Source organism: Oncorhynchus nerka, linkage group LG18, assembly GCF_034236695.1.
Source record: "Oncorhynchus nerka isolate Pitt River linkage group LG18, Oner_Uvic_2.0, whole genome shotgun sequence".
Lineage (NCBI taxonomy): Eukaryota > Metazoa > Chordata > Actinopteri > Salmoniformes > Salmonidae > Oncorhynchus > Oncorhynchus nerka.
Window position 1 is genome coordinate 65,732,937 of NC_088413.1, and position 25,367 is coordinate 65,758,303.

The following is a 25,367-nucleotide window of genomic DNA, read 5'->3' on the forward strand; positions in this document are numbered from 1 at the left end:
AGGCCTTGGAAGCCCTCTCCTGCTGTTCAGAGGTCATTACAATACAGTACCCTCTGCATGTAAAACATGATATGGCACAAAATGAATACAACAAGAAGCTCCTTATGAAATATCAAAAGACACATTTTGCTGACTATTATAGAAATTGGAACATAACTTAATCTTCACACAGACCATCCCCTGGCATGGCGCAGTGCTTTACTAACACACTACCCCTCTGTTAACCTCTTAAGTCGACCCTCTACTTTTTTGAACATTCTGTTAAAAATCGCGCAACATTTCAGCGCCCTGCTACTCATCCCAGGAATATAGTATATGCATTTGCTTAGTCTGTGTGGATAGAAAACACTCAGACGTTTAAAAAACTGGTTAAATCACTGCTGTGGCTTTACCAGAACGGCATTTACATCGAAAAGCACAGGAAAAACTGATCACTGAAAATGGGAAAATATATCCATGCGCTACTTGATCCCATTGATAAAGGTGAACCACAATTAATTGACTGAGGTTGCAGTACCTACAGCTTCCACACGGTGTCTAGAGTCTTGTCATTTCCCTTCGAGTTTTTTCTTGGTCAAACACATGCAGGACACCGTATCTCCTCCGGTCTAGGACCGGATATTTTCGTTGAGTTTCTAGCCGGACATTTTTCCAGACGGACAGCTAATGATCTTTACATCGCCTCCTGATGAATTTTATCGCTTATTAACGTTTACTAATACCTAAAGTTGCATTACAAACGTATTTCGAAGTGTTTTGTGAAAGTTTATCGTCGACTTTTTGAATTTTAAAATATGACGTTACGTTTTGAAACAATGTTTTTTTCGTTTATCACACAGTCTACATATAACGATATCTAGGCTTTATATGGACCGATTTAATCGAAATAAAGACCCAAATAGTGTTTATGGGACATCTAGGAGTGCCAACAAAGAAGATGGTGAAAGGTAATGAATGTTTTCTATTTTATTGTGCGGTTTGTGTAACGCCGAAATGCTAATTATTTTGTTTACGTCCCCTGTGGGTCTTTTGGGGTGTTGCATGCTATCAGATAATAGCTTCTCATGCTTTCGCCGAAAAGCATTTTAAAAATCTGACTTGTTGCCTGGATTCACAACGAGTGTAGCTTTAATTCTATACCCTGCATGTGTATTTTAATGAACTTTTGAGTTTTAACTAATACTATTAGCATTTAGCGTAGCGCATTTGCATTTCCAGAGCTCTAGTTGGGACGCAAGCGTCCCGAGTAGAAGCAACAGGTTAAGGGGGGGAGGGGGTGTTAGCAATGGGTGGAAACTCATTAGACAATGAGGACTGAGTCAGCCAATGTCAACCTGTACAAGTCTGGAACATTAATGGTGCTGGGCAACCCCAAACAGTTTCAGCTGGACTTTAGCATAATCAAAGAGATATCTTAGCTGGATAAGCTCTCTTGAGAAAGATTCCCCCACCCCCCTGAGCTTGTCAGACCAGACCTCTTCATTATACAACCTCACAAGCGGAAATTCAACCTCCCAGCACAGAGTACTCATTGAAATTAAGGATACATTCACCCAGCTGGAGGTACGGCAGGTGGAGCTGGAACAGCAGGTGAACACACTCCAGTCAGCACAAAAATAGTCCAGCTCAACAACACTCCCTCAACCAGACCTGGAGAGATGGAGGTGGAGAGACATATCTGCACTATGGACTGTGGTGAGACAACATCAACAGGAGAAGAGCAGGAGCAGGAGAAGAACAGAGCACTAGAGGAGGAGGTGAAAGTGATCGAGGAGTAGTTGAGAACGATGACGTGTGACAGAGAACAACCCGATAGAGAGCTAGCCACCCCCGCAGAGTAGCCACCAGAATAGCCCACTCCAGACCCTGACCATAGCCTCGACATCACAGCAGGACAGACAAATGAAGAACCCCGAGCCCAGGGGATCCCACCCCCTTTCAGCCACCCTGATAGTCCTCCTGACAAACCCCCACACCCACTGAGGACATCCTTATGGACTCAAATGGGAAATATGTACAAGAAAATTTACTTTTTTCCAAACACACAGTGTCTAAACTCTGATGTCCAAACACCGAGTGCGCCCTAGCTTCTGTCTGAGGACCAACTAGGGTCACCCAGCCACATAATACTACACACAGGCACAAACAACCTTAGAACACAGCAGGAAAAGGTGGCCACAGCACTCGAGCAAAAGATGAACAGACACTCTGTCCAGACCAGTGAGACACTCTCCCAGACCTGCGGGTCCCTCCCCCCGGACCTACACCTAGAAAACCCACACTGAGAGGACCAACATCCAGACTACAGCACCACCAGCCACATCCACACCCCCACCCCAACCAATCAACACTCCCCCAAGTCAACCAAGCCCATACCCCATTTAGGCCCCCTCAGATCAGACCTCTGCCCCTCCTGCCTACTCCATGCCCCCCACTCCCTCAAAGAGGGCAGCACCTAGATCTTCTGCACAGATTCTGTCAGACCTGGGCCCTGACAGTAAATCTCAGTAAGACCAAAATAATGTAGTTCCAAAAAAGGTCCTGTTGCCAGGACCACGAATATAAATTACATCTAGACACCATTGCCCTAGAGTACACAAAAACTACACATAACTCAGGCTAAACATCAGCACCACAGGTAACTTCCACAAAGCTGTGAAGGATCTGAGAGACATGGCAAGAAGGCGAGAAGGGCCTTCTACGCCATCAAAGGGAACATCAAATTTGACATACCAATTAGGATCTGGCTAAAAATACTTGAATCAGTTATAGAACCTGTTGCCCTTTATGGTTGTGAGGTCTGGGGTCTGCTCACCAACCAAGAATTCACAAAATGGGGCAAACACCAAATTGAGACTTTGCATGCAGAATTCTGCAAAACATATCCTCTGTGTACAACGTAGAACACCATATAATGCATGCAGAGCAGAATTAGGCCGATACCCACTAATTATCAAAATCCAGAAAAGAGCCGTTAAATTCTACAACCACCTAAAATGAAGCGATTCCCAAACCTTCCATAACAAAGCTATCACCTACAAAGAGATGAACCTGGAGAAGAGTCCCCTAAGCAAGCTGGTCCTGGGGCTCTGTTCACAAACACAAACACACCCCACAGAGCCCCAGGACAGCAGCACAATTAGACCCAACCAAAGCATGAGAAAACAAAAAGATAATTACTTGTCACATTGGAAAGAATTAACAAAAAAACTGAGCAAACTAGAATGCTATTTGCCCCTAAACAGAGAGTACACAGTGGCAGAATACCTGACCACTGTGACTGACCCACACTTAAGGCTCAGTGAGCATAGCCTTGCTATTGAGAAAGTCTGCCGTAGACCTGGCTCTCAAGAGAAGACAGGCTATGTGCACGCTGCCCACAAAATGAGGTGGAAAATGAGCTGCACTTTCTAACCTCCTGCCAAATGTATGACCATACTAGAGACACATATTTCCCTCAGATTACACAGATCCACAAAGAATTCGAAAACAAACTCAATTTTTATAAACTCCCATATCTATTGGGTGAAATACCACAGTGTGCAATCACAGCAGCAAGATTTGTGACCTGTTGTAAATACAACCCATATTTATATTTATTTATTTTCTCTTTTGTACTTTAACTATTTGTACATAATATGACATTTGAAACGTCTTTATACTTTTGGACCTTTTGTGAGTGTAATGTTTACTGTTAATTTGTATTGTTTATTTCACTTTTTTTATTATCTTCTTCACTTGCTTTGGCCATGTTGACATGTGTTTCACATGCCAGTAAAGCCCTTACATTGAAATTGAGTGAGTGAGTGAGTGAGTGAGTGAGTGAGTGAGTGAGTGAGTGGTGAGTGAGTGAGTGGGAGAGTGAGTGAGTGAGTGAGTGAGTGAGTGAGTGAGTGAGTGAGTGAGTGAGTGAGTGAGTGAGTGAGTGGGAGAGTGAGTGAGTGAGTGAGTGAGTGAGTGAGTGAGTGAGTGAGTGAGTGAGTGAGAGAGAGAGAGAGAGAGAGAGAGAGAGGGGAGGGAGAGGGAGAGGGAGAGGGAGGGGAGAGGGAGAGGGAGGAAGGAGAGAGAGAGAGGGGGAGGGAGAGGAGAGGGAGAGAGAGGAAGGGAGAGAGAGGGAGGGAGAGGGAGAGAGAGAGAGAGAGGGGAGGGAGAGAGAGAGAGGAGAGAGAGAGAGGGGAGGGAGAGGGAGAGAGAGGGGAGAGAGAGGGGAGGGAGAGGGAGGAGAGGAGGAGAGAGAGAGAGAGAGGGGAGAGGGAGAGAGAGGAGAGAGAGAGAGAGGGGATGGAGAGGGAGAGAGAGGAAGGAGAGAGAGGAAGGAGAGAGAGAGAGAGGGGGAGGGAGAGAGAGGAGAGAGAGAGAGAGAGGGGGAGGGGAGAGAGAGAAGGAGAGAGAGGGGAGGGAGAGGGAGAGAGAGGAAGGAGAGGAGAGAGAGAGGGGAGGGAGAGGGAGAGAGAGGAGAGAGAGAGAGAGAGAGACAGAGAGAGAGAGAGAGAGGAGAGAGAGAGAGGAGGAGAGGGAGAGAGAGAGAGAGGGAGGAGAGGGAGGGGTCCACACATGGCACTCAGATGCTAGAGCTGGAACTGAAGCTGGCGATGTCCCAGCCACTCCCTTAGTGCCTCACAGATTAGGGTTTGCGTTGCACAGGCTACAGAGCCTTTTTGCAAGTTTACTTTTGCGTGTGGATTGCCAACGACCTTGCTAAGTGGAACTGTATTCATGCAGCCATGATGCCTGACGTTCTACCCCACCCATAGCCAGGCCTTTCCATACTAACAGAGAAGATGGGTTTTGAGCGGGAAAGCTGCTGTCTGCCTGGCGCTGGTGGTAATCACGGCCGTCCCTTGTTATCAAGCCCAGGGCTCTTATCGGCCATTTGCTCATTTCCACTGTGGAATGGTTGAGTCTGAATTGGCAGCCAACCAACAAGAAGCAAGAGCACTGAGCAGCATCCTGTTTCCAAGTGTTGTCGCCATCTACATTGTGTCATCTCTTGTCTCCATTCCTCTCCAAGAGTGTGTTGACTCAATGCAGAAAGGCATACATGATCTCACAATTTGTATTCTGAAATTCCAAGTCTCAAAGAGATGTGCTTCTTTGTGGGAAACTCTGTTTTTAGGGTAAGGCAGATATAGTAAATTAATAGCTTTTAACATTAATGTATGACTGATCAAAGTCCTTAGTCACTAAGAACCCTAGACAAAGATATCACAGTTCTAACATGTACTACACGCTGAAGGGGGTTAAAGATATCACAGTTCTAACATGTACTACACGCCGAAGGGGGTTAAAGATATCACAGTTCTAACATGGGGGGGTTAAAGATATCACAGTTCTAACATGTACTACACGCCGAAGGGGTTTAAAGATATCACAGTTCTAACATGTACTACACGCCGAAGGGGGTTAAAGATATCACAGTTCTAACATGTACTACACGCCGAAGGGGTTTAAAGATATCACAGTTCTAACATGTACTACACGCCGAAGGGGGTTAAAGATATCACAGTTCTAACATGTACTACACGCCAAAAGGGGATTAAAGATATCACAGTTCTAACATGGGGGGGTTAAAGATATCACAGTTCTAACATGTACTACATGCTGAAGGGGTTTAAAGATATCACAGTTCTAACATGTACTACACGCCAAGGGGTTTAAAGGTTCTAACATGTATTAAAAAGATATCACAGTTCTAACATGTACTACACGCCGAAGGGGGTTAAAGATATCACAGTTCTAACATGTACTACACGCCGAAGGGGTTTAAAGATATCACAGTTCTAACATGTACTACACGCCGAAGGGGTTTAAAGATATCACAGTTCTAACATGTACTACACGCCGAAGGGGGTTAACCTCTTGATTCTAGCCATCCCAGATCCGGGATCGTGAATACAGCCTCAAGCTCATTACCATAACGCAACGTTAACTATTCATGAAAATCGCAAATGAAATGAAATAAATATGCTTGCTCTCAAGCTTAGCCTTTTGTTAATAACACTGTCATCTCAGATTTTCAAAATATGCTTTTCAACCATAGCAAAAAAAGCATTTGTGTAACAGTATTGATAGCTAGCGTAGCATTTAGCGTTAGCATTGAGCGGGCAACATTTTCACAAAAACAAGAAAAGCATTCAAATAAAATAATTTACCTTTGAAGAACTTCGGATGTTTTCAATGAGGAGACTCTCAGTTAGATAGCAAATGTTCAGTTTGTCCAAAAAGATTCTTTGTGTAGGAGAAATCGCTCCGTTTTGTACATCACGTTTGGCTACCCAAAAAAAACGAAAATTCAGTCATCAAAACGCCAAACTTTTTTCCAAATTAACTCCATAATATCGACTGAAACATGGTAAACGTTGTTTAGAATCAATCCTCAAGGTGTTTTTCACATATCTCTTCGATTATATATCGTTTGTGGAAGTCTCCTCTCTCCCCTGAATCACATGGATGAATGCGTGCAGCTTGGAGATTACGCACCAATTTCGACAGAGGACACCGGTCGGACACCTGGTAAATGTAGTCTCTTATGGCCAATCTTCCAATGATATGCCTACAAATACGTCACAATGCTGCAGACACCTTGGGCAAACGGCAGAAAGCGTAGGCTCGTTCAGGGCACATTCACAGCCATATGAGGAGACAATGGAAAACAGAGCTCATTTCCTGTTTGAAGTTTCATCTTGGTTTCGCCTGTAGCATCAGTTCTGTGGCACTCACAGATAATATCTTTGCAGTTTTGGAAACGCCAGAGTGTTTTCTTTCCAAAGCTGTCAATTAGATGCATAGTCGAGCATCTTTTCGTGACAAAATATCTTGTTTAAAATGGGAACGTTTTTTTATCCATAAATTAAAAGAGCGCCCGCTATATCCAAGAAGTTAAAGATATCACAGTTCTAACATGTACTACATGCTGAAGGGGGTTAAAGATATCACAGTTCTAACATGTACTACATGCTGAAGGGGGTTAAAGATATCACAGTTCTAACATGTACTATATGCTGAAGGGGGTTAAAGATATCACAGTTCTAACATGTACTACACGCCGAAGGGGGTTAAAGATATCACAGTTCTAACGTACTACACGCTGAAGGGGGTTAAAGATATCACAGTTCTAACATGTACTACACGCCGAAAGGGGTTAGGATTTTCTTCCTGTGATATGTTTGTCCATCATTCTTTCACATGTGCTCTTAAGGGCTACAGGTGCTGAGCCAAGTTTTATATCCACTTGAGTTCAGGTGCTGTGGTCTCTGTATGTGTTCTACAGGAGGATTAGGCCTCAGTCAGTAGCACTACATCTCTGAATCCTCAACAGTGTGGTAGGAATCTGAAGGAATGTTTCATCTGTCGATGACAATTCATCACTGACGAGAGATAGGACAAAATGTCCTGCTTATGTGACAAGTTAAACTTCATCCTCACTGCCCCAAGCACTGTATAGCTTTCACATATCAGAGATTACTTAGAGAAAAGGGAGGCAGGATGGGTTAAATGTGGAAGACACATTTCAGTTGAAATCATTCAGTGGTACAACTGACTAGGTATCCCCCTGTCCCCTAATCATTGGTTTTGGTTTGGCATACATTTTAAAGTGAGAATTGTAATCTCAGTATTACTCTGTTACTGTGGAATTGCCCTCCTCTATCTGACATGGTAAACTAATTTACCGCTGCGATCACAATACCATATTGTTCACCAGTTGTTAACAATAGTCCCCAAAACAACTGGTGGCTATTTGAGAAATGATGTTTTCTGCCATTAATGTAAGAAGGATTGCAGGCCTACTAGTGATTGCAGGACTGCTGTTTAGATTCTACTGTAGGTACTTTTGGTTCTCCTATGGCCGTATCTGGCCTGATTGGGGTTTCTTTATGTGATCCAGTATGTTGGGAAACACACTCCATACTACTATACGGTTAGGATAAGGACACTTTAGGGGACAAGTGCTTCTGTTAACAAAGGCATCATTCATCCAACACAATCAATAGTTGGTGTAGTCTGGTGAAAGGCTAGTTCTGTGGGATATTTGACCTACCTGATCGTGATATGTGGGTGTAGTCTGGTGAAAGGCTAGTTCTGTGGGATATTAGACCTACCTGATCGTGATATGTGGGTGTAGTCTGGTGAAAGGCTAGTTCTGTGGGATATTAGACCTACCTGATCGTGATATGTGGGTGTAGTCTGGTGAAAGGCTAGTTCTGTGGGATATTAGACCTACCTGATCGTGATATGTGGGTGTAGTCTGGTGAAAGGCTAGTTCTGTGGGATATTAGATCTACCTGATCCTGATGTATCTGAGACCAACAGCCATTTTCAGCAGCCTTCCTTCATCTGGTTCTAGTGTCTTATTCTTCTAACTTTTTCCAGCCCCCAGAGCCCCCTGTGTCTTCCTCTCCTTCCCCTTCTTCTCCCTTCTTCCCTGGGCCTGGAGGAGTGGGGGCAGCCCCTGTTCCAGCATGCCTTGGCAAAGCTCTTCACTCCCTGAGTCCCGGGATTTATTTATTTTATTTTATTGAAACTTTATTTAACTAGGCAATTAAGAACAAATTCTTATTTACAATGACAGCCTACCAGAAGGCAAAAGGCCTCCTGTGAGGACGGGAGCTGGGATTAAAAATTACAAATATAGGACAAAGCACACATCACATCAAGAGAGACACCACAACACTACATAAAGAGAGACCTAAGACAACAACATAGCATGGCAGCAACACATGAAAACACAGCATGGTATCAACACATCATGACAGCAACATGGTAGCAACACAACATGGCAGCAGAACAAATGGTACGAACATTATTGGGCACAGACAACAGCACAAAGGGCAGGAAGGTAGAGACAACAACACACCACGCAAAGCAGGACAACTGTCAGTAAGAGTTTCCATGAGTCTTTGAATGAAGAGATGGGTCTCCCCTTCAGGGCACACAGCTTCACCAACAGTTATCTTCCATCTATAAACACCACATTTGTTGCTACAGTGTGAATTCATAGAATGGAAAAAATATTTTTCACCCTCAGTTTCTACTGCATCTGTTGTATTTTGTCAGGAAGGAGACTACAGCTGTTGTATTTTGTGAGGAAGGAGACTACAGCTGTTGTATTTTGTCAGGAAGTAGAGTACAGCTGTTGTATTTTGTCAGGAAGTAGAGTAAAGCTGTTGAAAAGTACCGCTGTTTTGGAAACAATTGAAATGTGTCCTTTTGTCATTATTGCTTTGAGTTTGATGTGGTCCGTTATGCTTGCATTTCTTATTCTATGTAGTTTGAAATATGACTAAAAGAACACAATATACACAGAAATAAGTTGCCACTAAATTCTCACGTCTCCAAATGAAACAATGTTATGTAACTTGACTTCTGTTGAGGTTGGGGCCTGTAGATGGTAGAATATCAGAGCAGTGTTTCTGATATTGATACAGACAGTGAATGGTGCTCAGCTGGCTTCCTGCTCTTCCTGCTCTAACCAGTGGTGCACTCAGCCTTTGTTGAAGCTCCTATATGAAGGGATGTGAGTATATGAAAAGCTGGGCTCTGTAGTTGAATCCACATGCAGGGATTTTACAGAGTGAGTGAACAATAAACATTTCACGGGCTATGAAATCAGGTGGCTTTGTTTTTTGGCTGACATTTTCACAGAAACATGAGAAAGTAAGACATTCTGGAATGTCCAGTTTTTATGATTTGGCCCTCAGTGACTGTTGTGCATGTGGTAACTAGGCAACATTAATACAAAGCAAATACAGACCAGAAAGTGAATAAGAACCCATGTTCCAGATGGAATTCACAGCGCTGAATAGTAGACTGTCATAGAGAACACCATGTCAACAAAGGTGAAAGAGAATAGACATGGAACACACATCTTTACTGGTGTCGAAGAAATACAGTTTGAATTCTTCAAATCCTTTATCAGCGTATTCTATCCCAAACCCTTGACTTTACTCCCAGTTACCCACTCAGCAACACTTACAGGAATCATCATTGGAATCACTTGACAGTGTCTGGCCAAAGTCTAACTGGTATCTCTCTGTTAGCGGAGCTTGGGGGCGTATTGTGACCTGGAGTCAGTCAGGGAATGTTAAGGTCAGTCCAGAGTAGCTGATGAGAGTGAATTCTATTAATTATAGTTGAATCTGGGTAGCAGGGTGGTTGATCTAGGATTCCCTCTCCTAACCATTGAGATAAAGCCTTATCTGTGTTGTAACTCCAACACTGTCTTGTCTTGACATTGTTAGTGGGGCTGGACTATGTCTCCTAGTTCTCTCAGCAAGCCACGTTGAGTCAGAGGCTTGTGGACTGTGGTTGTTATGGTCTTTGTTGTTGGCCTTTACAGCGAGGCTATCTGCTCTTTGTTGAAGGTCAAATGACTTAGAGGCTAAGTTCCACAAGCGTAACTTCATTGTTTAGAAATGTTCACATTTCACTGAATTAGATGACGTGCGTCTAGCTCTAAATTCCACAGTATTTTAGTTAGGTGTTATAGGCCTATCATGCTGTCATTTGTCATAATGGGTGTGAGTGGTTAATGGCATGACATGATATCGTCTCTAAGCCTTTACAGTGATAAGCTACTAAACTCCCTCATCTCTCTTAATTGTTATCTTTCGGGAAATGTTAAGTAAACCTATCCGATGTGCCACTGGTTAAAGCTTTTGATAAATGGCATTCCTGTGATATGAATAATGTGGCTATTATTCGTCCTTTATAATGAAAAGTGATTCCTAAGAGATTCCTAAGTGATTTGGATACATTCTGTGTGTGTACGGTGTACTGTACTTATTGTACCAGCCTGTTTCCTCATAGACATTAATATGTGTCATGGTAATGATTGGTTTGACAGACTCGATTGCCCCGGTGTTGTTAATGACTGTGTTCTTCCTGTTTTTCCCTCCATAGAGACCTGAGGTTCAACAAAATCAAGGACTTGCAGCCTGGCTCCTTCAGACGGCTAAAGAACCTGAACACACTGTAAGTCTCCCTCCTCTCCTCCCTTCTTCCTCCTTCCTCCCTTCTTCCTCCTTCCTCCCTCCTCCCTTCTTCCTCCTTCCTCCTCTCCTCCCTTCTTCCTCCTTCCACCTCTCCTCCCTTCTTCCTCCTTCCTCCTCTCCTCCCTTCTTAGTCCTTCCTCCTCTCCTCCCTTCTTCCTCCTCTCCTCCCTTCTTCCTCCTTCCTCCTCTCCTCCCTTCTTCCTCCTTCCTTCTCTCCTCCCTTCTTCCTCCTTCCTCCTCTCCTCCCTTCTTCCTCCTTCCTCCCTCCTCCCTTCTTCCTCCTTCCTCCTCTCCTCCCTTCTTCCTCCTTCCTCCTCTCCTCCCTTCTTCCTCCTTCCTCCTCTCCTCCCTTCTTCCTCCTTCCTCCTCCCTTCTTCCTCCTTCCTCCTCTCCTCCCTTCTTCCTCCTTCCTCCTCTCCTCCCTTCTTCCTCCTCTCCTCCCTTCTTCCTCCTTCCTCCTCTCCTCCCTTCTTCCTCCTTCCTCCCTCCTCCCTTCTTCCTCCTTCATCCTCTCCTCCCTTCTTCCTTCTCTCCTCCCTTCTTCCTCCTTCCTCCTCTCCTCCCTTCTTCCTCCTTCCTCCCTCCTCCCTTCTTCCTCCTCCCTCCTCTCCTCCCTTCTTCCTCCTTCCTCCTCTCCTCCCTTCTTCCTCCTTCCTCCTCTCCTCCCTTCTTCATCCTTCCTCCCTTCTTCCTCCTTCCTCCTCTCCTCCCTTCTTTCTCCTTCCTCCTCTCCTCCCTTCTTCCTCCTCTCCTCCCTTCTTTTTCCCCTACATACTCAGCAATTGAAGAGATTGTAATTTAATTGGTCCTGGAGAACTCACTGCAAATGTGTTTAAACTGAGCGTTCAAATATACACTAATGCAATCGGCACTCATCAGGAGTCGACTACTCCTGTTAGCCCCATCTCTTCCCAGAAGCACCCAGTTCTCTTTGTCTATATTTTGTCCCAAGACTCGGAAACACGTCACAGCATTAGCTTCCCCTGGAAAGTCCTGCAATCCTGCATACAGTCAGTCAGTCAGTCCACAAACACGGACACCGAGGGGCAAATTCTTGCTCTCTATTCTGCTGTGGTTTCACACATGTAGGTTACCTCATAATCTGGTAGGAATGTATTGTTCCCCTTCAATCTCCCAGCCATCTATCATGTGTCAGCCCTGCCAGCCTGCTAGTCTACAGCCAGCCATGTGTCAGCCCTGCCAGCCTGCTAGTCTACAGCCAGCCATGTGTCAGCTCTGCTAGTCTACAGCCAGCCATGTGTCAGCCCTGCCAGCCTGCTAGTCTACAGCCAGCCATGTGTCAGCCCTGCCAGCCTGCTAGTCTACAGCCAGCCATGTGTCAGCCCTGCCAGCCTGCTAGTCTACAGCCAGCCATGTGTCAGCCCTGCCAGCCTGCTAGTATACAGCCAGCCATGTGTCAGCCCTGCCAGCCTCCTAGTCTACAGCCAGCCATGTGTCAGCCCTGCCAGCCTGCTAGTCTACAGCCAGCCATGTGTCAGCCCTGCCAGCCTGCTAGTCTACAGCCAGCCATGTGTCAGCCCTGCCAGCCTGCTAGTCTACAGCCAGCCATGTGTCAGCCCTGCCAGCCTGCTAGTCTACAGCCAGCCATATGTCAGCTCTGCTAGTCTACAGCCAGCCATGTGTCAGCCCTGCCAGCCTGCTAGTCTACAGCCAGCCATGTGTCAGCCCTGCCAGCCTGCTAGTCTACAGCCAGCCATGTGTCAGCTCTGCTAGTCTACAGCCAGCCATGTGTCAGCCCTGCCAGCCTGCTAGTCTACAGCCAGCCATGTGTCAGCCCTGCCAGCCTGCTAGTCTACAGCCAGCCATGTGTCAGGAATCAGCCAATGAGCCTAGTGCCTCTGAATATGAAGGGTAGGGAAGGTAATGTCAGAGCAGAGAAAGCTCAGATGAGATTTTCCTACAGTAGCAGACCACCTGCTAGCCATGTAGTCTGTGGAGTTCCATATTTCACGGCTTTAACCTCTGTCTTACAGACTGAAGAATAGCATAGTGTCTGAAGCCTGCTGGGAGACAGTTCAATATTAGTGTCTCAGGCAGACAGAAATAGATGTCTGGCTCATATGTGAAGGAAAGACTGCAGCTAGGGGCCTGCTGTCTGTCTTTTTCTGCTTGGCCTCTGACAGACTGTACCTACACTTAGAAAAAAGGGTTCCAAAGGGGTTCTTTGGCTGTCCCCCTAGGAAAACCCTTTAAGCTTCCAAGTAGAACCCTTTAGATTCCAGGTAGAACCATTTTGGGTTCCATGTCGGAAAGTAGAAAGGCCAAATGTTTTCAGAAAAAAGAGCTAGGTGAGGACTTAGGAGGCATGTTTGGCCCAAGTAATGTTCTGCTTATACATATCATATTATTTTCCAAAACGTATTTCTTTGCATTAATGGCAGTTTCTGTGGCATTGAGTTAAGGGATCACCAACTCAAGATTTTGCTATGTTGCAGAAAATCTATGACAGACATTATTGATCCTTGTCCCGATTATACCCCATGGACCTGAAAGCCATTAGAAATGTAAAACAAATTGTGACCGTGTGTAGGAATCAAACCAAATGCTTCATAGAATAGCTACAGTGTAGTGTGGCAAGGATGAAGAATCTCACATGTACTATGTATTCTGAAAGTTGAACTGTGTTTAGACTGGCATTGGCCTAGCATTAGATCATGACACAGCAATATGCCAGCATGGACCACTTTAAATTAGTATCTACGAGTCTGCACAGATTCATTTTGTGTAGGTCTGATAGTCCACTGGGAGATCTTTATTAATGGCCATTCTCTTGACTTTACAGCCTCCTCAACAACAACCACATCAGACGGATCCCCAGAGGAGCTTTTGAAGACCTGGAAAACCTCAAATATCTGTGAGTTGTTATGCCTTTATGTCAATGTTATTCTCTTCTGGATGTCAAGTCACAGATGGACTGGTTTCATTGAAAAAGTGTTTCATTGAAACATTGAAACAGTGACATTTTGCTCGGACAGGCTCAATAGGCAAAAGGTTGTAGTTCAAGTTTCACTCTTCGCCTTGTCGGCTGATGATAAAGCATGGCTAACCCTGTCTCGGGCTTGTGTCTGGAAACAGAACACAAACACACTCTGTGGCTGTAAACTGGACATTGCCAGACGGCTTAGTCAGAACAGAAAAAAGTGTGTCAGTGTGGTACAGGAAATGAAGTAAGACAAAAAAAGAACCCCACTATCTAATCCTGTGAACTTATCTGTCTGCGCGTGGTGACCTGGAGGCAATGAGGAGAACAGAGGTAGGCTTGAGATGCAGGCAGGTAGCACATAGCCTTGGGTTGCTGCAGTATGGTTTAGTCCTTGTGTTTGTGAGTCACTGTCTATTATAACCCCAGCGCCTGTCAGTTGTGGTGACAGGCAGCTATGTCTGTGTTTACATTCACATACGGTACATATGCCTGAAATGTCTGGCTCTCTAGTCTCCCCACCTACTCAGTCTCACATACCCCCTGCATTCCCCTCAATGAACCTTCTCCTCTCCTCCTCTACTTGGCCCTGGGTTAGATAACTCAGACCTGCAGCTCACCAGGCTGACGTTTTTGGTTGGTTGTTCTGTGGATCACTTCTTTGTCTTTACTCATACCTGATGATGGATACATTCATGAGAATAACTTGAGACAGACTAATGAGGTCAGGGCCTACTTTGGTGTGTGTATAGTAGATACTTATATTTAAAATACTGTAGAATGTATGCATAGCATGTCCAAAACTACCATCAGTACCATCTGATTTGTAAAGTAATTTTTTGTAGATAATATGATGGTCACAGTTCTGCTTAGTCACCTCAAACATGTCAGACAAACAACGTTTCTGATGCTAGCTCGTCAACTACTGTAGAGGAGGACGGGAAAGCTGGGTATGTGTCAGTCACACACACATACCCACACATATACACACACAGACATCCCTCTCCTCTCTGCATGCTGTAGTGTGGGTGACTCCTGTGACTTAGTTAGTTTAATTAGAATGCCCTGTCCCTTCTCACCAGAGTTAATCTGAGGCCAGCACACTGATCCAGCCCTTCAGCCCTGCCCCTCTCACCCTGCACCCATATCCTGGGGGATTGTCCCTCTTCCTCCCCCCTGCCCCTCTCACCCTGCACCCATATCCTGGGAGATTGTCCCTCTTCCTCCCCCCTGCCCCTCTCACCCTGCACCCATATCCTGGGGGACTGTTCCTCTTCCCCCCCTGGCCCCTCTCACCCTGCACCCATATCCTGGGGGATTGTCCCTCTTCCTCCCCCTGCCCCTCTCACCCTGCACCCATATCCTGGGTGATTGTCCCTCTTCCTCCCCCTGCCCCTCTCACCCTGCACCCATATCCTGGGGATTGTCCCTCTTCCTCCCCCTGCCCCTCTCACCCTGCACCCATATCCTGGGGGATTGTCCCTCTTCCTCCCCCTGGCCCTCTCACCCTGCACCCATATCCTGGGTGATTGTCCCTCTTCCTCCCCCTGCCCCTCTCACCCTGCACCCATATCCTGGGGATTACCCCCCCCCCCTGCCCCTCTCACCCTGCACCCATATCCTGGGGATTGTCGCTCCCCCCATGGCCCCTCTCACCCTGCACCCATATCCTGGGGGATTGTCCCCCCCCTGCCCCTCTCACCCTGCACCCATATCCTGGGGATTGTCGCTCCCCCCTGGCCCATCTCACCCTGCTCCCACATCCTGGGGATTGTCCCTCTTCCCCCTGGCCCCTCTCACCCTGCACCCATATCCTGGGGGATTGAACCCCTGGCCCCTCTCACCCTGCACCCATATCCTGGGGGATTGTCCCCCTGGCCCCTCTCACCCTGCACCCATATCCTGGGGATTGAACCCCCTGGCCCCTCTCACCCTGCACCCATATCCTGGGGGATTGTCCCCCCTGGCCCCTCTCACCCTGCACCCATATCCTGGGGGATTGAACCCCCTGGCCCCTCTCACCCTGCCCCATATCCTGGGGGATTGAACCCCCTGGCCCCTCTCACCCTGCACCCATATCCTGGGGATTGTCCCCCCTGGCCCCTCTCACCCTGCACCCATATCCTGGGGATTGTCGCTCCCCCACCCCTGGCCCATCTCACCCTGCTCCCACATCCTGGGGATTGTCCCTCTTCCCCCTGGCCCCTCTCACCCTGCACCCATATCCTGGGGGATTGAACCCCCCTGGCCCATCTCACCCTGCTCCCACATCCTGGGGATTGTCCCTCTTCCCCCTGGCCCCTCTCACCCTGCACCCATATCCTAGGGGATTGAACCCCCTGGCCCATCTCACCCTGCTCCCCATCCTGGGGATTGTCCCTCTTCCCCCCTGGCCCCTCTCACCCTGCACCCATATCCTGGGGATTGTCGCTCCCCCATGGCCCCTCTCACCCTGCACCCATATCCTGGGGGATTGTCCCCCCTGCCCCTCTCACCCTGCACCCATATCCTGGGGGATTGTCGCTCCCCCTGGCCCATCTCACCCTGCTCCCACATCCTGGGGATTGTCCCTCTTCCCCCTGGCCCACCCTCTCACCCTGCACCCATATCCTGGGGATTGATCCTAGGATTGTCCCCCCCCCCCCCCGGCCCCCCTGCACCCCTGGGGATCTCACCCCCTGCTCCCACATCCTGGGGGATTGTCCCTCTTCCCCCCTGGCCCCTCTCACCCTGCACCCCCTGGCCCCCCCGGCCTCACCCTATCCTGCACCCCCATGGCCCCTCTCACCCTGCACCCATATCCTGGGGATTGTCCCTCCCCCTGGCCCATCTCACCTTGCTCCCACATCCTGGGGGATTGTCCCTCTTCCCCCTGGCCCCTCTCACCCTGCACCCATATCCTGGGGGATTGTCCCCCCCCCTGGCCCATCTCACCTTGCTCCCACATCCTGGGGGATTGTCCCTTCTTCCCCCTGGCCCCTCTCACCTGGGGATTGTCCCCCCTGCCCATCTCACCCTGCTCCCATCCTGGGGATTGTCCCTCTTCCCCCTGGCCCCTCTCACCCTGCACCCATATCCTGGGGGATTGTCCCCCCCCCGGCCCCGCTCACCCTGCACCCATATCCTGGGGGATTGTCACCCCCCCCCCATGGCCCCTCACCCTGCACCCATATCCTGGGGATTGTCCCCCCCCTGGCCCATCTCACCTTGCTCCCACATCCTGGGGATTGTCCCTCTTCCCCCTGGCCCCTCTCACCCTGCACCCATATCCTGGGGGATTGTCCCCCCTGGCCCCTCTCACCCTGCACCCATATCCTGGGGATTGTCGCTCCCCCACCCCTGGCCCATCTCACCCTGCTCCCACATCCTGGGGGATTGTCCCTCTTCCCCCTGGCCCCTCTCACCCTGCACCCATATCCTGGGGGATTGAACCCCCTGGCCCATCTCACCCTGCTCCCACATCCTGGGGGATTGTCCCTCTTCCCCCTGGCCCCTCTCACCCTGCACCCATATCCTAGGGGAACCCCCTGGCCCATCTGCTCCCACATCCTGGGGGATTGTCCCTCTTCCCCCTGGCCCCTCTCACCCTGCACCCATATCCTGGGGATTGTCCTCCCCCCCCCTCTCACCCTGCACCCATATCCTGGGGGATTGTCCCCCCTGCCCCTCTCACCCTGCACCCATATCCTGGGGATTGTCGCCCCCCTGGCCCATCTCACCCTGCTCCCACATCCTGGGGGATTGTCCCTCTTCCCCCTGGCCCCTCACCCTGCACCCATATCCTGGGGATTGGCCCCCTCACCCTGCACCCATATCCTGGGGATTGTCCCCCCTGGCCCCTCTCACCCTGCACCCATATCCTGGGGGATTGTCGCTCCCCACCTTGCTCCACATCCTGGGGGATTGTCCCCCCCTGGCCCCTCTCACCCTGCACCCATATCCTGGGGATTGTCCTCCCCCCTGGCCCATCTCACCCTGGGGATGCTCCCCCCCTGGCATCCTGGGGGATTGTCCCTCTTCCCCCTGGCCCCTCTCACCCTGCACCCATATCCTAGGGATTGTCCCCCCCCGGCCCCGCTCACCCTGCACCCATATCCTGGGGATTGTCACCCCCCCCCCCATGGCCCCTCCACCCTGCACCCATCTCATCCCCACATCCTGGGGGATTGTCCCTCTTCCCCCTGGCCCCTCTCACCCTGCACCCATATCCTGGGGGGGATTGTCCCCCCTTCCCCCTGGCCCCTTCCCACCCTGCACCCATATCCTGGGGATTGTCCCCCCCCATGGCCCCGCTCACCCTGCACCCATATCCTGGGGATTGTCGCCCCCCTGGCCCATCTCACCCTGCTCCCACATCCTGGGGATTGTCCCTCTTCCCCCTGGCCCTCTCACCCTGCACCCATATCCTGGGGGATTGTCCTGGGGATTGTCACCCCCCCCCCATGGCCCCGCTCACCCTGCACCCATATCCTGGGGATTGTCATCTCACCCCCCCTGGCCCCTCTCACCCTGCACCCATATCCTGGGGATTGTCCTCTTCCCCCTGGCCCCTCACCCTGCACATCCTGGGGGATAGCCCCCCCCTAGCCCCTCTCACCCTGCACCCATACCCTGGGGGATTGAACCCCCTGGCCCCTCTCACCCTGTACCCATATCCTGGGGATTGTCGCACCCCCCTGGCCCATCTCACCCTGCTCCCACATCCTGGGGGATTGTCCCTCTTCCCCCTGGCCCCTCCCACCCTGCACCCATATCCTGGGGGATTGAACCCCCTGGCCCCTCTCACCCTGCACCCATATCCTGGGGGATTGTCCCCCCTGGCCCCTCTCACCCTGCACCCATATCCTGGGGGATTGTCCCCCTGGCCCCTCTCACCCTGCACCCATATCCTGGGGATTGTCCCTCTTCCCCCTGGCCCCTCTCACCCTGTACCCATATCCTGGGGGATTGTTCCTCTTCCCCCTGGCACCTCTCACCCTGCACCCATATCCTGGGTGATTGTCCCTCTTACTCCCCCTGCCCCTCTCACCCTGCACCCATATCCGAGGGGATTGTCCCTCGTCCCCCCCCCCCGGCCCCGCTCACCCTGCACCCATATCCTGGGTGATTGTCCCTCTTCCTCTCCCCTGCCCCTCTCACCCTGCACCCATATCCTGGCGGATTGTCGCTCCCCCCCCATGGCCCCTCTCACCCTGCACCCATATCCTGGGGGATTGTCCCTCTTCCCCCCCCTGGCCCATCTCACCCTGCTCCCACATCCTGGGGATTGTCCCTCTTCCCCTCCTGGCCCCTCTCACCCTGCACCCATATCCTGGGGGATTGAACCCCCTGGCCCCTCTCACCCTGCACCCATATCCTGGGGATTGTCCCATCCTGGCCCCTCTCACCCTGTACCCATATCCTGGGGATTGTTCCTCTTTCCCCTGGACCCTCTCACCCTGCACCCATATCCTGGGGGATTGTCCCTCTTCCCCCCTGGCCCCTCTCACCCTGTACCCATATCCTGGGGATTGTCCCTCTTCCTCCCCCTGCCCCTCTCACCCTGCACCCATATCCTGGGGGATTGTCCCTCTTCCACTCCCCTGCCCCTCTCACCCTGCACCCATATCCTGGGTGATTGTCCCTCTTCCTCCCCTGCCCCTCTCACCCTGCACCCATATCCTGGGGATTGTCCCTCTTCCTCCCCCTGCCCCTCTCACCCTGCACCCATATCCTGGGGATTGTTCCTCTTCCCCCCTGGCCCCTCTCACACTGCACCCATATCCTGGGGGATTGTCCCTCTTCCCTCCCTTGCCCTCTCACCCTGCACCCATATCCTGGGTGATTGTCCCTCTTCCTCCCCCTGCCCCTCTCACCCTGCACCCATATCCTAGGGGATTGTCCCCCCCCTGGCCCCGCTCACCCTGCACCCATATTCTGGGTGGTTGTCCCTCTTCCTCCCACCTGCCCCTCTCACCCTGCACCCATATCCTGGGGATTACCCTCCCCCTGCCCCTCTCACCCAGCACCCATATCCTGGGGATTGTCCCTCTCCCCCCCATGGCCCCTCTCACCCTGCACCCATATCCTGGGGATTGTCACCCCCCTGGCCCATCTCACCCTGCTCCCACATCCTGGGGGATTGTCCCTCTTCCCCCTGGCCCCTCTCACCCTTCACCCATATCCTGGGGGATTGTCCCTCCTCCTCCCCTGGCCCCTCTCACCCTGCACCCATATCCTGGGGATTGTCCCTCTTCCCCCTGGCCCCTCTCACCCTGCACCCATATCCTGGGGGATTGTCCCCCCTGGCCCCTCTCACCCTGCACCCATATCCTGGGGGATTGTCCCCCCTGGCCCCTCTCACCCTGCACCCATATCCTGGGGGATTGTCCCTCTTCCCCCTCTCACCCTGTACCCATATCCTGGGGGATTGTCCCCCCTGGCCCCTCTCACCCTGCACCCATATCCTGGGGATTGTGCCTCTTCCCCCTCTCACCCTGTACCCATATCCTGGGGATTGTCCCCCTGGCCCCTCTCACCCTGCACCCATATCCTGGGGATTGTTCCTCTTCCTCCCCTGGCCCCTCTCACCCTTCACCCATATCCTGGGGGATTGTCGCCACCCCCCCCCCCCATGGCCCCTCTCACCCTGCACCCATATCCTGGGGTATTGTCCCTCTTCCCCCTGGCCCCTCTCACACTGCACCCATATCCTGGGGATTGTCCCCCCCCCGGCCCCGCTCACCCTGCACCCATATCCTGGGGATTGTGCCTCTTCCCCCTCTCACCCTGTACCCATATCCTGGGGATTGTCCCCCTGGCCCCTCTCACCCTGCACCCATATCCTGGGGGATTGTTCCTCTTCCTCCCCTGGCCCCTCTCACCCTGCACCCATATCCTGGGGTATTGTCCCTCTTCCCCCTGGCCCCTCTCACACTGCACCCATATCCTGGGGATTGTCGCCACCCCCCATGGCCCCTCTCACCCTGCACCCATATCCTGGGGGATTGTCCCTCTTCCCCCTGGCCCTCTCACCCTGCACCCATATCCTGGGGTATTGTCCCTCTTCCCCCTGGCCCCTCTCACACTGCACCCATATCCTGGGGATTGTCCCCCCCCCGGCCCCGCTCACCCTGCCCTTATAACCTGGGAGATAGTACCTCTTTCCACTTGGCCCCTAGTAAATCCCCCTCCACTGTATGACCTGACAGAAGTCTGTACAGCTCCTTTAAGGGTTAGCTCTCGGTCAATGGGTCTAGTGTTACTGGAATATGGTTCATGGTAATGATGACTAATGCAAGAAGTATTTTTCTGACCATCTGATTTGATCTAGAAGTAGGTAGTCTTTGCTTGTGCCAGCCGGAACGGCTCATAGGAACCAGGAGCCTATCTCCTATTACTGTAGCGTGAGGCAACTTGATGTACAAGTACACCCCCTTGAAGGACACTAGTCTATCACACCTTTCCCCCATATGTGATCTTTAGGCTATAGCCTAACCAGGGCTCTGAGTTCGTCACATGGTCAGGAGGTACTCAGGGCCCTACTGATATCTTATCTAAATCCACATATCCTGTTGTGGTTTGTTGTGGTTTCTGTTGCTGTTGTTTTTGTTTTTGTTCTGTGGAGTTCTGATTGAGTTTTAGGCTGGCATTTTGTCAGGTTGCATAGTTAGAAATGTCATTAGATGGTAAAGAACAGAGATTACTTCACAGGCCTTGGGTTCTTCTCAGTATTTTGTAATTGTCGGTGAGGAGTAATGTCTATCTCCTTCTGTTTCACAACACGTGTGTGGGTGTACAGTCAGAGTAAAATGGCGGAAATCGTTTCACTTTGTTTCCATTGAACAAAGAAAGGCATTTTAATTCATTATATTTGATGACCAATTTCTCTTTTACCAGTGTGTGTGTGTGTGTGTGTGTGTCTGTGTGTGTGTGTGTGTGTGTCTGTGTGTGTGTGTGTGTGTCTGTGTGTGTGTGTGTGTGTCTGTGTGTGTGTCTGTGTGTGTCTGTGTGTGTGTGTGTGTGTGTGTGTGTGTGTGTGTGTGTGTGTGTGTGTGTGTGTGTGTGTGTGTGTGTGTGTGTGTGTGTGTGTCTGTGTGTGTGTCTGTGTGTGTGTGTGTGTGTGTGTGTGTGTGTGTGTGTGTGTGTGTGTGTGTGTGTGTGTGTGTGTGTGTGTGTGTGTGTGTGTGTGTGTGTGTGTGTGTGTGTCTACCAAAATATACACTTGTGTACCTTAGCAGCTTCTGTCTACCAAAATGTACTATTGTGTACCTTAGCAGCTTCTGTCTACCAAAATGTACTATTGTGTACCTTAGCAGCTTCTGTCTACCAAAATGTACTATTGTGTACCTTAGCAGCTTCTGTCTACCAAAATGTACTATTGTGTACCTTAGCAGCTTCTGTCTACCAAAATGTACTATTGTGTACCTTAGCAGCTAACCTTCTTCCTCTTCTTCTACAAAATGGCGGGTCAGTTGAGTTCTCATTGAACTGTGTGAGTACGAGGTCACAGAAGCTTTGGGGTTATTCAAGCAAGATATCTCAGTATTCTTCCCCTTGAGGGTTGACCCCACAGCTTCCGAATCCATCCGGTTTCCCACGCAGACCCCACACTTCCAGGCCTCAGCACAATCTCTCACACACAAATCAAGTCGGATTTCAATCAAACAAATCAAAATATATTTTATATTTGAGGTTCTTCAAAGTAGCCACCCTTTGCCTTGATGACAGCCTTGCACACTCTTGGCATTCTCTGAACCAGCTTCACCTGGGATGTTTTTCCAACAGTCTTTAAGGACTTCCCACATATGCTGAGCACTTGTTGGCTGCTTTTCCTTCACTCTGCGGTCCAACTCATCCCAAACCATCTCAAATGGTTTGAGGTCGGTGATTGTGGAGGCCAGGTCATCTGATGCAGCACTCTATCACTCCACCCTGGAGGTGTGTTGGGACATTGTCCTGTTGAAAGACAAATGATAGTCCCACTAAGCGCAAACCAGATGGTATGGCATTTCGGTGCAGAATGCTGTGGTAGCCAGGCTTGTGAAGTTTGCCTTGAATTCTAAATAAATCACCAACAGTGTCACCAGCAAAGCCCCCCCACACAATTCCACCTCCTCCTCCATGCTTCACGGTGGGAATCACACATGCGGAGATGATCCATTCACCTACTCTGCGTCTCACAAAGACATGGCGGCTGGAAGCAAAAATCTCAAATTTGGACTCATCAGACCAAAGGACAATGTCCATTGCTCGTATTTTTTCCGGCCAAAGCAAGTCTCTTCCTATTATTGCTGTCCTTTAGTAATGGTTTCTTTGCAGCAATTGGATTCAACCAGTCTCTTCTGAACCTTTCTTTTGTATTATTTATTGTTTATTGAATATTTAAAACATACAATATACTTGCAGTATACAATATAAACACAAACGTAACCAGGGTCAACGACCTGCTCAAGGGCATGTCAACAGATCTCCCAGGTCAAAAACAGGGACCCGAACCAGCGATCCATCAGCCACCGGCCCAAGCTCCCAACCGCCAGGTCACCAGCCCTCCAAGATACCCCCCACAGTCCACCCCCAGAAAAAATATGGAGAAAAAATCCATTCCCCACCCCAAAGACCCCCCGATTCACCAACAACCAACAAAATAAACTAAAGAGAAAGGAAAACAGAAAACAACAATGTAAAAAAACAAAGACATCAAGGACAACAAAAATCATAACAGCAAGGCCAACTGAATATGTTTGTGTGCATGTATGGCACTATTTACATGTGTGTGTCCGTGTATGTGCACATGTGTGCATTTGAATGAGTGTGTGTGTATATGCATGTGTACAAACACCAGCACGGCATCAGTCTCAGGCAAATTGGCATTAGCTGTAACAACACTACCCGTCAGTGTCATTCAAACTCATTTTTTGTTATGTTTTATTTTTTTAAACTTTTATCTTTGACCATCATCCTATCCCCTGCCCAGCAACTCCACTCCCACTCATCTCCAATTCCACAAGGCAAAATGTGGCTACTTTGAAGAACCTCAAATATAAAATATATGTTGATTTGTTTAACACTTTTTTGGTTAAAACATGATTCCATATGTGTTATTTCATAGTTCTGATGTCTTCACTATTATTCTACAATGTAGACAAGAGTAAAAAATAAAGAAAATCCCTTGAATGACTAGGTTGGTCCAAACTTTTGAATGGTACTGTATGTTTGATACTGTTCCACTTATTACATTCCAGTCATTACAATGAGCCTGTCCTCCTATAGCTCCCCCCACCAGCCTCCTCTGGTATGCATTACCCTCTGTAGCGCCTTACAGTCGGATGTCAAGCAGCTGCCATATCACTGGTGATGCAGCCAGTCAAAATACTCACAATGATGCAGCTGTAGAACTTTTAGAGGATCTGAGGACAAAGGCCAAATCTTTTCAGCCTCCTGAGGGGGAAGAGGCGTTGTCGTGTCTTCTTCATGACTGTGTGGGTGTGTTTGCACCATGATAGGTCCTTAGTGATATGAACACCAAGGAACTTGAAGCTCTCCACACACGCTCCCTGTAAACCAAGATAAGCTAAACATTGAGCTAGACTCCGTAGTGTTACAGCAACAAGTCCACAGTGCTTTGGCTGTGGAGCTGCATGATTCTTTTAGTTTCACCAATAACTGTAGGCCTACTCACTTGAACACTCTTTGACAATATGTATGTTCAATTTGCCTCATGATCCTTGTTGACATGTAACGTTTAGTAAGGAAAATATGCTCTCTGAGTGACGTGAGAGCCCTGATAGAGGAAGATGGAGTAAGCGGAACAGTTTATTTTTCCATAGGCCCACATTGCGTCATATTTGCTGAGAGCACGTGAATCTCTCATCAACTACCCATCAATGTAAAGGAACTGGAGATGAGTAGAGGATGAAAGGGGAGATTGCCCTAAGCCATTGCTATTCTAGTGTCACATCTCTCTGTCATGTTAGAGGGAGGGAAAACACAGACATGTCATGTGATGTTTTTCTTTCAATGTTCTGGAACATTACAGAGTTCCAGTTATATTTTTTGGAAGATGTCAATGAACTTTGAGGAACCCAGCGACCCTCTGTCATACTGTATATTCTGTTCAGACTTGTTTCCATACACACTTTTCTTTTTGTGATGTATTTTTGTACATGTATGTTATGCAAGTAATGATGAGCATTTTATTTGTATGTATTGACATCGACAACATTGACCATCTTTGTGATTTGAGCTGTGAGTCTCTTTTGGTAACAAACAACAATAACTTTATTTATGAAGTGCTTTTCAAACATTACTCACATTTTGCTCAGCTCTGCACATTGTGCATCAACTGCTTTACATTTGTCATCTAGGTAAAGGTGCAGCCGTGCAGTGATATACTGTAGCTGTTGTTCATGTATTGTGAAAACAGAGTTTTTAAAATATTGATCCCATTAAGTTGG

At 49.3% G+C, this 25,367-nt stretch overlaps 1 protein-coding gene across 2 annotated transcripts in view; it reads left to right on the forward strand.

Annotated features, from left to right (window-relative positions):
* LOC115146348 (peroxidasin-like) overlaps nucleotides 1-25,367 on the forward strand; it is a 92,989-nt gene that overhangs the window by 10,575 nt on the left and 57,047 nt on the right. For both annotated transcript variants that reach the window (XM_029688376.2, XM_065004272.1), the window contains exons 2-3: nucleotides 10,900-10,971; nucleotides 13,795-13,866. In XM_029688376.2, coding sequence (XP_029544236.2) covers nucleotides 10,900-10,971; nucleotides 13,795-13,866 — 144 coding nt within the window. The remainder of the gene's footprint in view (nucleotides 1-10,899; nucleotides 10,972-13,794; nucleotides 13,867-25,367) is intronic.